General features: G+C 40.9%; 1 protein-coding gene across 2 annotated transcripts; it reads left to right on the plus strand.

Moving 5' to 3' along the window:
- The first annotated feature begins 3,991 nt into the window (after window positions 1-3,991).
- Window positions 3,992-11,928, plus strand: mych (myelocytomatosis oncogene homolog). 2 transcript variants are annotated; one of them, XM_085160298.1, is made up of 3 exons: window positions 3,992-4,325; window positions 5,832-6,360; window positions 7,063-11,928. In XM_085160298.1, the coding sequence occupies exons 2-3, from the start codon at window positions 5,841-5,843 to the stop codon at window positions 7,611-7,613; spliced, it is 1,071 nt and encodes a 356-aa protein (XP_085016424.1). In that variant the 5' UTR covers window positions 3,992-4,325; window positions 5,832-5,840; the 3' UTR covers window positions 7,614-11,928. The 2 variants fall into 2 exon arrangements, with proteins under 2 accessions (XP_085016424.1, XP_085016425.1); XM_085160299.1 differs by lacking the exon at window positions 3,992-4,325 and having other exon boundaries at window positions 5,593-6,360.
- Window positions 11,929-12,931: the final 1,003 nt, after the last annotated feature.

Genomic DNA, 12,931 nt, shown 5'->3' on the forward strand with positions numbered 1-12,931 from the left:
CCACCGCCTCTGTTCAAAGATGGTCGCTCACAGTGGACATAGATGGCTTCTTTCACTCCTCTTTCAAACCATCTGTCCTCTCTGTCCAAAATGTGAACATTGGCATCCTCGAAAGAGTGTCCTTTATCCTTAAGATGCAGATGGACAGCTGAATCTTGTCCTGTGGAGGTGGCTCTTCTGTGTTGTGCCATGCGCTTGTGAAGTGGCTGTTTGGTCTCTCCAATGTAGAGGTCTGGGCATTCCTCGCTGCACTGTACGGCATACACCACATTGTTAAGTCTGTGTTTTGGCGTTTTGTCTTTCGGGTGAACCAGTTTTTGTCTGAGTGTGTTGCTGGGTCTGAAGTACACCGGGATGTCATGCTTGGAGAAAACCCTCCTGAGTTTCTCTGATACACCGGCTACATAGGGGATGACAATGTTGTTGCGCCTGTCCTTCTTATCCTCCCTCGCTGGTGTCTGATCTTCTTTTCTGTGCCTCTTTGCTGACTTTAAAAACGCCCATTTAGGATAGCCGCACGTTTTGAGTGCTTCCTTTACATGTGTGTGTTCCTTCTTTTTCCCTTCAGGCTTAGAGGGAACATGTTCTGCCAGGTGGTGTAGGGTCCTAATTACTCCAAGTTTGTGTTCCAGAGGGTGATGGGAGTCAAACAGGAGGTACTGGTCCGTGTGTGTGGGCTTCCGGTAAACTTCGATGTTGAGGTTGCCATTCTCTTCAATGTGCACAGCGCAGTCCAGGAAAGGCAAACAGTCATCCTTCGTGTCTTCCCTGGTGAACTTGATGTTTTTATCCACAGCGTTGATGTGCGCAGTGAAGGATTCCACTTCTTGTGTCTTGATTTTGACCCAGGTGTCGTCTACATATCTGTACCAGTGGCTGGGTACTCTTCCTTTGAAAGAGCCAAGAGCCTTCCTTTCCACTTCCTCCATGTAAAGGTTGGCTACAATAGGTGACACGGGGGAGCCCATAGCACAGCCATGTTTTTGTCTGTAATAGCCTTCGTTGTATTTGAAATATGTAGTGGTGAGGCAGAGGTCTAACAGTGTTCAAATCTGATCGGGTGTGAAGTTGGCATGTTGGTGTCCTGCAAATAGATCTTTGTGGTCTTCTAATGCAGAAACTTTGCAGCTCAGACAAAGATACTATCCCTGGACCGCCTTAAGCCAGACTGCCTAAAAAGCAAAGAAAATGACTACCAGACTGAATAAGAGGAAGCAATATGCTGTGTAATCTCCATGCAATGACTATGAAATTTCAGTATAACTTGTTTCATCAATCACCTGTTTTGTAAAAAAAAAGTCTGGCAAGATCTGTGCTCTTTACAGAGTTTAGATAGATAATATTTTGGTGTAGTTTCACTATTACCTGCAACCATGTTCTGTTCAATTCTTTTTCAGCTCTCTAACACTCTGGAAAAAAATGTGACCCACCCTGTTCTAACCTGTTGATGAACAGGTTAGAACAGGGTGGGTCACATTTGGGGGGGGGGGGGGGGGGTATTTTATTGAAAGTTCTAAGCAGGAACCAGCCCTCCAGCTCACACTTTGAAAACCACCAGCGTCAGTGTGTACAGCTTCTATGTGAATGAGCTTTGCTGTCTAATTAAAGCAGCAGCAGCCTGTCTGTCTGCACAGATACTTGCTGCCGGATGAAGATTCCTAATAAGGAGGAGATCGTAGCCGAGAACACACACAGTGATAATCCCATTCCCTGGTTCCTTCTCTCACACCCCTCAGGCTTTGGCTGTGTGTGTGTGTCCTAATAGCTTTCTTATGCCATCCAGTTCACTGGCCGGTCAGTTGGTTTGTCAGTCAGTAAGTCAGTTGATAAACCTTTTACCTCATCACTCAGCAATCTAATTTCAACCTAACATAAAACTGTAATTTACCCACTGGTGACTTTAGAGAAAAGTCATCTGATTTATTTACAGCACTTTTCAAAAGTATAACTATCTTCTATGATTAGAAAGTGTAGGAGTTTAACAGAAGTGAAAGCAAACACACCACATGCTGAGAGTTTTTGAAGCAAACCTCAAACTATTCTGATTTTAGCAACATTTTGCAGTTTGTAAATGTGTTAAAGTGTTGTTTTAACTTCACTCATAACTAATAGCAAATGATCATCTGATCTCAGCTGAGTTTAACAAAGGTTTCATGTTGTGGTGCAGATGTTTGAGGGAGGATTCATGTGAAAGCATTTGGAAATCCCAGAATTAAGAAATTAGTCAGAAAACGAAGAATCCAGTCATTCGGTCAAGATGTTCAACATACTCAGGTGAAACTGGGCCACCAGTCAGTTTGCCAGTTGGCCTGTAGGTGGCACATTAATCCACTTATTTAGCCTGCTCCCTGCTCTTTGTGTGAATGTTCACTGCTGCTGTAACAAAATGTTCTTTCTGCTGCTTGTGATCTCTATCTGTAAAAAAAAAAAAACCCATCTTCTAAAATGTGGAGCAGCAGATTGCTTCTTTAGTGCAAGTTCAGTGCAGCTTTGCTGTTGTTGTCTGTGTGATATTAATACTTCACCCTCTTGTGAAAACACAGAGTACACTTTCACACTCAGCAGAAAGTAGTTTACATGTGGCAGACCACCTAGGAGGCTGCAATTACATCTAAAGACTCAGAGTATGCTCAGAAAAGCAGTGTGTGAATAACAGTGAATGAAGAAGAGCTGTTTCTTTACATGTTTGAATACATGCTGGGGTCTTTGAGCTTATAATAAGAGACTTTTTTGTGGAGACTTATGCATATCATAAGTCATGATCATCTTAGTAAACACGTAATTTAAAAAATAGATACAGACACACTTTTAATGCATGTAATAAAGCTCATTTTAAATTCATTGGCACGTGTGTTGGGTTTAATTTAATTTATAGAAAGGGGTTGCAATAAGATTTCCTTACAGTGTTCCTTGGACTTTTCTAAGAACTCACGTGAACAGGCTAACTCGCAATCTGATTGGCCGACGTGTCTGCACGTGTACCGGCAAAATCCTTGACGGTTACGTAAGTGGAGCAGCGCAAGGGACTCACTGGATGGAGGGCTACAGTGTCCGAGTGGGACGACTGGAAGATAATTTATTACAAGGAAGGATCTGTAAACGATCAGTTAGGAAATAATGGAGGAAACAGTAAAATGTGCATATGTTGTGTTTGTTCATTCCGTTTTGTTTGAATTTATTCTGCAACAAAATATACAAAAACTACATCATAGATAAATAAACATTAGCATTTTCTGAAGAATAAAAAGGACTGTAAAATATACATTTTCGTGTTTGAAATGTTTAATTGTGCATAAGCTTAAAGTGGAGTAGGTGATATGATGACGCTTTAGGTCCTTTAGTTTCTTTAGTTTGTAGTAGTAGTAGTAGAGGGGGAGGGGGTGGATGGTGAAACACTCTCGCAAGAGTTGGATTTGGAGGATAACGTGGCTCTGAGAGCACTCAGTCCATCTGTATGTCAGCCTGTCTCCCCTTCTCATATTACAATTAAAGGGACAAAGAGGGGGGAGGAAACGCAGTATAAGCCCCTTAACCCGTAAAAATGCGTGAGCGTATCCTCTACATTCTCCAGTAATGAGTGAAATGTCACTCATTTTTAATCTCTGAAATATATCATTAAAAAATAATAAAAATGTTCATTTTAATACCTCAAGTGTGTTTCACTTGACTGTTTTATCATTTAGACTGTCAAAAATCACTGTTTAAATTGTTTTATATTGGCTTAACTCTGTTATAGCTTTCAAATGACGCCTAAAGGCGAGAAGGAGAAAAGTAGGCAGGCAGTGAGCAGTTAGATACCCGGCTTTTTCATAGTCCACGTGTGTTTCTTCCCAACTTTACCCGCCACCGTATTCCTGGAAATAAAGCAAGCGTATGTATCACTCCGCGCATAGTCCCGGCTTCAGTGCGCAATTAAACCAAATTGCCGTCACCCCCGTTTTTTTCGCGTGGACTTAATCAAAAGAGAAACCGACGACGGTTATATCAGCGGTGGATCTGATTGCCTTTAACGACAGTTTGTTGGCTATTATGTTTTGGCGCGAGTTTAGCGGCGGCGGAAGGATCGCGGCGTACGCCCTGTATTAAACTCAGTGACCGCTGCAGCCACACCTACTCTGGCTGATACGAGCGGCGGACGAGAGAAGAAAAAGCAGGATACACCCGAAATGCTGCCCTGCACAAACTTCAATTTTACACGCAGAAAGTTTCACTTGGGCAGGATTTTCTAGTCGTTTTCGTCTCGCTGTGGACTTTGCCGGATAAATAGGGCATTTTCTACTTTTTGTCTTTATTTTGAGTGCACTCTCCTGTAAGGACAGTTGAAGGTAAGACAGCTGTTTTATCAGAAACCTCATTGCACGCATGTGAGAATGGGAGTTTTGTGCATCTCTTTGTATTTTTGCTCTTTTGGTGTAGCTTAACGGTGCTTCAAAGAAGAAAAAATGACTGCCGGTTTCACGTGGGGTCCCGGCGCTGTTTAACGCTTGCGGGGTTTAAATGACCGTCAACGCCGGTTAACCTTTAAATCTTTTTACGGACTTTGAGCTTTTACGAACGGTTGACTTTTACTTTTCTTACGGAGATTCATTCCTAGACTCCGTGTAGTTATTTATATTCTATTTTTCTAGTGTGTCACCTTAGTGAATTTGGTTAAATGAATCATTGCACAATAGATTCTGCAGATGCATGAAGGCAGGACGACCTAACAGCAGATGCGTTCAAAAACGTAAGGAAATTCGTGCTCTTCTATTTTCACATTCCAGCTGTGCTTGGTCTCAAGTATTTTTGGTCGAAGTCCTTCTTTCGTGCAAGAGATACTTTGGATATGTTAAGAGAGAGGAAAGTGTAGAATGTATGTAATATTTCTGCGTAATCGTTGTCTGCGCTCTGGATCTAAGTTGTAGCTCAGCTTTTCCCAGGCCGTGATGGTAAAGAAAGGCAGCCTTTAACTCCCGGACACACACTGCTGCTTTTGTTCTCCCACACTGCCTGCTATACATGCACATACCATACGACCCCACAGGAGTATTATAAGAGTTCCCCCTCCTCCAAATAGGACCATAGGTCAGGGTGTTCCAGCTGAAACGACCTTGGTTAAATGAGAAATGTTTTTCTTTTTTTTCTTTTTTTTCTTCAGTGAAACTTTTTTAAAGCTTTTGTTGTTAAAGCTTTTGGGAGTGACTTCTAATTGAGTACAAAATCAACATGTAGTGTCCCATGCATGTTTTTGCGTGTGTGTGTGTGCTTAATAGTGTATTTCTGAACAGAGTTGGGAAACTGCACTTTGTGTTGTGCCAGAAAGCGGAATTTTTTTTTTTGTATTTGTGTTTAACAGCAGCAAGAGGTCTAAGTATCGTAGCAAATGCAACCCACCCATTCCTTTAGACTCAGAGTATTGTTTTCTATGTCAGCAGGCAGCCTGACTTAATTTGCGAGTGTTTTATTATTCTGAGTAGGAACAATGTAAATGGTGTAAAGAGGTGTAAAGTTTCTGTGTGTCCCAGCTGTTCCTGTGATGTCATGGGGAGGGGGGTATTTTTTTGAGGAGGGGGGGCCTTAAGGGCCTCCCCAGGAGCAGAGGGGCGGGGTTATAGTGATGTAAACACAGATAAAAAGGTAGCGCCGGCAGGTTGGGGACTCAGTCTAGAGGAACAGGTTAAAACTTTCACTACAACAGGTGTTGCTGCTGCTGGGATTAACCCAATAAACGCTGACTCTGCGCTGCTGTAAAGACACTACTGGATCAGCTTCTCTGGATTTTAACTTTATAAGCTCCACTACCTCTTAGATTTTTAATTTATACCTTTTTTTTGTTGTTGTCGTTCTCCCAGATTTCAAACATGTTGGAAAGTTTCACTCAGTCGCAGGACTGGCTTTGTTCAGAGCCGCTGCTCTTTGATGACGAGTTCTGCCAAAGCCTGATGAAAGACCTCCAGGCATTACCGACACCTCCGCAGTCGCCCCCCATGAAGTCTGGGCTGGGTGGTGATAAGCCTCTGTCCAAGGAGGACCAGCTCAGCTACGTGTCGGATATTCTACTGGAGGACCATGACATGCAGCTCAACTGGCAGTGTGACTTCTTCCACTCTGATGCTGAGAAAGAAGGCGAGCTTAACCAGCCCTGCTCTGGGGAAGCTGAGGACTGCCTCTGGCAGTGCCTGGCAACCGAGGAGAAGCTTGTCTCGTCAATACTCGGTTGCAGCCCCATACTATCTGACATTGATACCCGCATCTTTGAGGAGATTGCCAGCTCCACACTTGACTGCCAGAGCCTTATGGAAGCTCCGGAGCCCAGTGAAGCCACATCAGACTACGGATCAGTTGGTGGCGAGCTGTCCACATATTCGTCTAGCGACTCTGGTAAGTTGAATGTTTTCAACTTCTAGTGCTGATGATCAACTCTAACTTTAATCTCAGTCCTGCTTTGTTGTTGCAGTGCTTATCAGTATAAACACCCACACCCAGAACAGCCTCACTGGCATTTCATTGACAATTCTGTTAATGTTTACTGGCACTAAGCCCAAACTGTTCTGTGTTCAGCTTATCAGGACAGCAGCACCCACCTTTTAATCTGCAGAAGCCTTAATGACTGAAGTGTGTTATTAAGGTGTGGGTGAGGTTTAAGATGTTTAGTGGCATTAAGTAGATTAGGTGTTTTAAGAGAAATATGTGTGTGGCTCATGTTTAGCGGTGAGAGTTGTGGCTCAATCTATTACGCTTTTAATGAGTCATTTTACTGCCTTAAGCCCTGCAGCATCTCTGGGCTAGAACGGAGATGGCAGGTTGGCATTTATATTAGTTTTTCAGTGGTTACTATCTCTTAGGATGTGATAGCTTGTTGTGATTTGGTAATTCCACTGGAATTCTTTGTGGATGTTGTAAACTTCTAAATAGTTCAAGTTAGATTTTCACAACTGACTGGTGTCCTTCGGTGGGCTTTGTGCAGTCTATACTGTGTGTCCTTTTAAAAGTTGTGCCACAACCCACCAAGATTATGACATGGTCATGGGGGGGCCAAAGAACTACTCTAATTTTTATTTATTTTTTATTTTTTTCTTACAGAGGAGGAAATTGATGTGGTGACTGTGGTTCGCTGTTCCTCAAGTTCCTCCCCTGAGCCTTCATTGGCTGAGCGTCAGCAGAAGCAAGAAGAGGAACAACATGCTCTGCAGCGATACCGCTTTGAAATCCAGCTACAGCACAACTACGCTGCTCCCTGCCCTGCATCACCGCCGCCATCAAACAAACGCGCACGAGGGAGCGATGGCCCGTCACGCTTCCACTGCCTTTCGCGCAGTTCTTCTTCATCAACCTCATCGCGTCACTCATCCCGAAACTCAACAGAGACGGAGGATGAGGAGGAGCGGAGAAAGACTCACAATGTGATGGAGAGGCAACGCCGAAACGAGCTAAAGAACTGTTTCATGCGCTTGCGCGACAACGTGCCTGAGCTGTCGCACAATGACAAGGCATCTAAGGTGGTGATCTTGAAGAAAGCCAGAGACTGTATTTATAGTTTAGAGGATGAGTCCCACAGACTGCAAACCAGGAAAGACAAACTTAAAGCTAAACAGGAACAGCTGAAAGCCAGATTAGAGCAGCTCCGTAGGTAACGGACCAGGATTGGACACTTGTAGGTTTTCAGAGACTTCTTGGGCCGGGGAGGGCGGGGCAAGGGAAAAGACTTTGTAGATAGATGGGAGTAAGAAATGGCTTTTCCTGCTGGAAAGCGCACATACAGTTGTTTCTGTCATGTAGACTGTATATTCACATGCACACTGTTTCCCTGGACACATTGCCTCATAATTAATCATTGTCATGCCTTGACTGCTAACTGTAGAGTGTAGTGCATTTCTTTCTTTCTTTTGGTCCCCCTGCCACCTCAATACACAAGACAAAGACAACATCCTGTCATTTCTTTTGCGTCATCTGTGGGAGTATGTCAAATGTCAATGATTTAAAGCAAAGTCTCAATTAGACCAATTAACTGGAAGCCACTGCAGTACAGTGTTGTAGTTTAATGAAACTTGAATATTATTTTCAGGATCTTTTATAGCCATATTGCCTATGATCCCTCCATTCTCACAGGTCTTTGGTGGCTTTAGAGTTAATTGTGCTTTGTTAACTTTGACTTAATGTCATTACAAAGTTGTGCCTTCCAGCCTTGTATGGCTTTTATGTTTGGGCTAAACACAACTATTACCAGAATATGTGTTAATCCCAATGCTGTACACAGCAATGCTTGGCCTCAGTTCAGCTCAACACTAGTTCACTCACTGAGTTGTTTTTGTTAAGCTCAAAGGTGAGCCATATTAAGTGGCCTTCAGGTTTGTTTTTTGTTAAGACTGAACTGCAAGCTTTGCAAATCAGCCAAAGTTTGGGCAAAATCTCTAACATTTATATTTTGCATGTGTTTTTTTTTTTTTTTTTTTTTTTTATATATAAACAAACAAAAAGCGGACAGACTCAAAAGTTTTAAATTAAAGGTCGGAGGCGGATGCAACAGCTGCAATCGTAGTCACTTGATTCAGTCATTTTGCTTTGTGTCAGTTCAGGTGAGTAAGTGTCATTTTGATTGGTCAGTTGGTGGCCCTTGTACTTGGATCAAATTGTAAAAAATGAACAGTGTTTAAAAGAAACAAAAATCACACTACTTGTGATTTGAAATAAATATTTTATGTAAAGACTTATAAATCAACAAGGGCCACTCACTAATAAACATTCCCTGTTTTGAAAGATTGGATTCACAGGCTGTTCTATAAACTCTCGCTGTAACACAAAAAATAGTTTATAAGACATGAACATGTCCAGCAGAATCCTGGACTGTCGGGTGATTAATTTGCTGATGTTGCTATTAAGGTTAATAATGAAATGTGCAGATGGCTTAATTAGGTTTTGAAGTAAGTTCTTCCTAAATCAGTAAGTATTTGACACGTTGATAGCCAGAAGCAGTTTTGCCTTGAGATGCGTGCTGTTCAGGACACTGTCTCCTTTGTTTTCTTCCAAACCAGTTCTTTCAGGGAAGCTTAATTGTATTTCTGCAAATATTTAACTGTTCATTTCATAGAAATTAGTCATAACTGCCTTGTAAACATGCAGTGAGCAGGGATGACTCAATTTTCTTTAGGAAACCTACCTCCACCTGGCTGCAATCGGGCCTGTGATGTTTTTGTTTGCCTTTTGTTCTGTTGTACATATTGTACAGTTTTTGTTCAAGTGTACATTTAATATTGTAATATAACTTATTTTAGTCTTATTCCTTCTTTGTTGTGAATGCACTTTTTTTTTAAATAAAATTTAAAAGTGTAAATTAGAGATGAAGTTTTTTGCGTGGTAATTATGTGTTGTCAGAGCACTTACAAGAAGGGACAATGGGGAAAACTGACATGCTATTGTCTCTTACAAAAAACAACTTGATCAATATACCTGAAACTTTTTATCGCCTAAGAGAACATATCTATTCATACCCATTAGCATGAGCTCATCTTCTATTGAAAATGACAGTCCTGCCCTGAAAGTGCCCTGGCCAAGTAATATAGTAAAGTCTGGAAGTTGCATAGTAATACAAATATACAGCAAAAAAGTATAGATGATAAAGAATGAAATATTTGTCAGCTGGTTCCCGGGGAAAGGGAGAGTAAATCTGACTTCCAAATAAATCTGGAAGTCGTCTGCATAAACATGGAAACTTAAATGATGCTTCTAGGACAGGGATGTCAAACTCAATTTAGATTGCGAGCCACATATAGACCACTTTGATCTTAAGCAGGCTAGACCAGCAAAACTCTTGTTTCTGTCGGTGTCAAGAAGCCTTTTTTTTTTTTTTTTTTTTAAATGTTGTGGCGATTGGTTTTTAATTGTCATAAAAAACAGATTTCTATAGTAAGTGAAAAACAAACATCTGTTTTTCACAAAGTTACAGAGGTTTTATTAGAGATGTAACTCGTTTTGCAATTTGTGAAAGTTGAAATTTTCTTTTGTACTGGAAAGTAGAAATTAGGCTTTCAGATGTTATTGTACTCACTAGTAGACTGGTGTGTAATAAACCAGCAAATAATGCACAAAATAGGGATTTTTGATGGGAAACTAGTCTTTCGAAGCACACAGAGAGAGAGCTATGAAGGAAGTGCAATTTTATGGTGGAAGCAAGACAGCCAACGTAAGTGGAAATTCATTCAAATCTTTTTTAAAAGTGAAGTGTAGCGTAGTGATCTTGTTTTGTCGTTCAATGAATTTTGGTTGGAGAGTGACAAAATCTGGAGTTTCAGAATCTGTGAGATGTCGGTTTTCCACACCCGATTGGCATTTCCTGTACGTGGGATCCACGCTTTGTGTTTACATCTGTTTGCTGTTTTAGCTTTTGGTGGTCATTGAAATAATTTTGTAAGCTTTTAGCTAAGATTCTGACTTTTCTGTGGATACCACATGTGTATGTTTAAATAACAGATCAAGTTAAATTAGATGTTGTCCCTCTCCCTTTCAAACAATCAAAATGTGTTGTGGGAAATGTAGTTTGCGATCACTGTGTGCTTTTAAGCAGCAAACGGTAAACTTATTTTAAGATAATCATTGTGAAGCTCTCGCAGGACACATAAAACGGCATGGCAGGCCAAATTTGGCCTGCAAGCTTTGAGTTTCAGACATGTGTACTAGAAGATTATTGTATTGTATTAGCAGGTGCACCTTGTTAGCATTAGCTTAGCAATCCACTCTCTTGTGTAAAAATACGCTCTTGAGGCCAAAAAAAACCCCAAAACATTTTTCAACAACTTTAATGCTTGAAAACAGAATCCAGAAATCAATTGGTGATGTCATAGATTTTACATCCATCATTTATTTACAGTCTATGGTTTTAGCCAACACTGTTATCATAAAAAATGTTCTAGACAATATGCAACCCTAGACAAATAAGGAGGAACATGTGTTCCACTGTTTTCTGGCATTACACTGGTTTTAAGGTTTTACTAACCCTCCTGTATAACCCCACACTTATTTTTCCTACTTCTCCTCTTCCCTATCTTCTATACTCTCCATTCCCAACCATTTAGGTGAGCTAGGCTTAAACTGGCAAGACAAAGAGATGTGTGATCTGTGCAAAGGTTTTAGGCAGGTATGAAAAAATGCTGTAAACAGAATGTTCAGAAATATAAATGATTGTTTATTTGCCCCAAATGTATTCTGCAGCAGGACAACAGCCCCAAACATACAACCCAACTTCAAAATAAAAAAGAACAAGAAGTACTGGAAGTGATGGTATGGCCCCTACAGAGCCCTGATCTCAACATCATCGAGTGAGATGCTCTTTTGAATTCAAAGGATGGTCACACCAAATATTGATGTAATTTAGATTTCTCTTTTGTTCATTAACTGTATTTTGTTGATTGATGAAAATAAAAGATTAACACTTCCATTTTTAAGAGCATTCTTTGTTTAAAGCATTTTTCCTCACCTGCCTAAAACTTTTGCACAGAACTGTAGTACTGGGCTAATCAGCCAGAATGAGTAAAACTCCTGTTAAATGTACAGGGGTTTTTTTTGTTTAAAGTAACAATTTGTCCAATTTTTAATACTGGCAAAATATCAACAAGAACGTGAGAATTATACTTGTCCCTATGATGACCATGTTGTTCCCACTGCTTCTGGCTTGCAAATTCATAGTCCTTCTTCTGTTTAAAAATGCTCACCCTCACACACCTTTCACTCTCCCGTATCAACGGTATCTCCAGACCGCTCCCAGGTGTAGAGATATGCAAACATTTTCCCAGGGCAAAGTGTGCTCAGCAGCAATTGTATGTTGTGCAATCTGAGCTCAGTCCATGTGTTTCAGTCTGCATGTGCAATCCGTGGACATGTGCCCAGTAGGTGTATGTGTGTGTGTGTTAAACTCCCTTGAGTAATCTCATCCCCTCTATATTCACTTTTGGGGGGGGGGGGGGGGGGGGGGGGGAACAGTACACTTAATTTAAAAAACACTTTATATTGAGTAAGAGAGTAATGTAAGGATAGCTGTAATGTGTGTGAACATATGTTCTTTATGATCACTAAAAAAAACCCATGATTTAAAAATGCTCACCCTCACACTCCTGTCACTCTCCCATGATTTAAAAATTCCATTTTAAGGCTAAGACGGGGGTTGAAGGTAAGGGTAATTGGTACTATGGAAAAAGTGTACAGAAAATAAATGTAAGTCAGTGTAATATGACATTAAACCATCGACATGCAGCTTAGTTTACAGCTATGTAGGTTGAGGTGAGCAAGTGGTTTTGTGACTGTCAGGTGGATCAGATAGTGACTACAAGATTGGTCAAGATACCATAAAAGCCTTTTTATCTGCAACGGCAGATTAGGCTTGTCGTTTTAAGAAAGGGAAGCCTGATAAGTCACTCAAACAACATTAATATACACAAGTAATTATTTCAGTTTTCCTGTTCACAGTATTCAGTTAAAGGGACGTAAAAGTGAGAAGGTGGAGCTTTGTGTTTATATTTTTCCTGCTAAGATTAGGGTTAAGATTATCTTTAATCTGATTGCTGATTACCACAGTGTATTTCTCTGAATGAATCATGCAGGTTTATAGTGCAGTCTGAAGTAATAGCTCTTTCAGCTGCTTACCTGAGAATTGACAGGTCAACCAACAACTGACCAACAGACCAACCTTCAGTTCTTCACACAAATATACACATTGCACACGGTCAGCTTATGCTTCTGATACTTTTTTCCCACGGTATCTTTGGTTAACATTTGTCACTGAGCAGCTTATGCTGCCTTCCTTGCCGACCTTGGAAGTCGGGCATCTGAACTGTGAGTGACATCACTCCTAAGTTGAGCTCTTTCCAGTGATAAAGTAACATAAGCAAGAATAAATGGGATTTGTTTTGCTACTTCAAGGTAGACCTAATCATGCATCCAAAGCAGTAACGAGCAATGTTAG

Source organism: Neolamprologus multifasciatus, chromosome 5 (assembly GCF_963576455.1).
Source record: "Neolamprologus multifasciatus chromosome 5, fNeoMul1.2, whole genome shotgun sequence".
Lineage (NCBI taxonomy): Eukaryota > Metazoa > Chordata > Actinopteri > Cichliformes > Cichlidae > Neolamprologus > Neolamprologus multifasciatus.

Coding starts and splice junctions, on each gene's coding strand:
- mych (XM_085160298.1), top strand. CDS start 5,841: ATGTTGGAAAGTTTCACTCAGTCGCAGGACTGGCTTTGTTCAGAGCCG. Junction 6,361..7,062: donor ATATTCGTCTAGCGACTCTG/GTAAGTTGAATG, acceptor TTTTTCTTACAG/AGGAGGAAATTGATGTGGTG.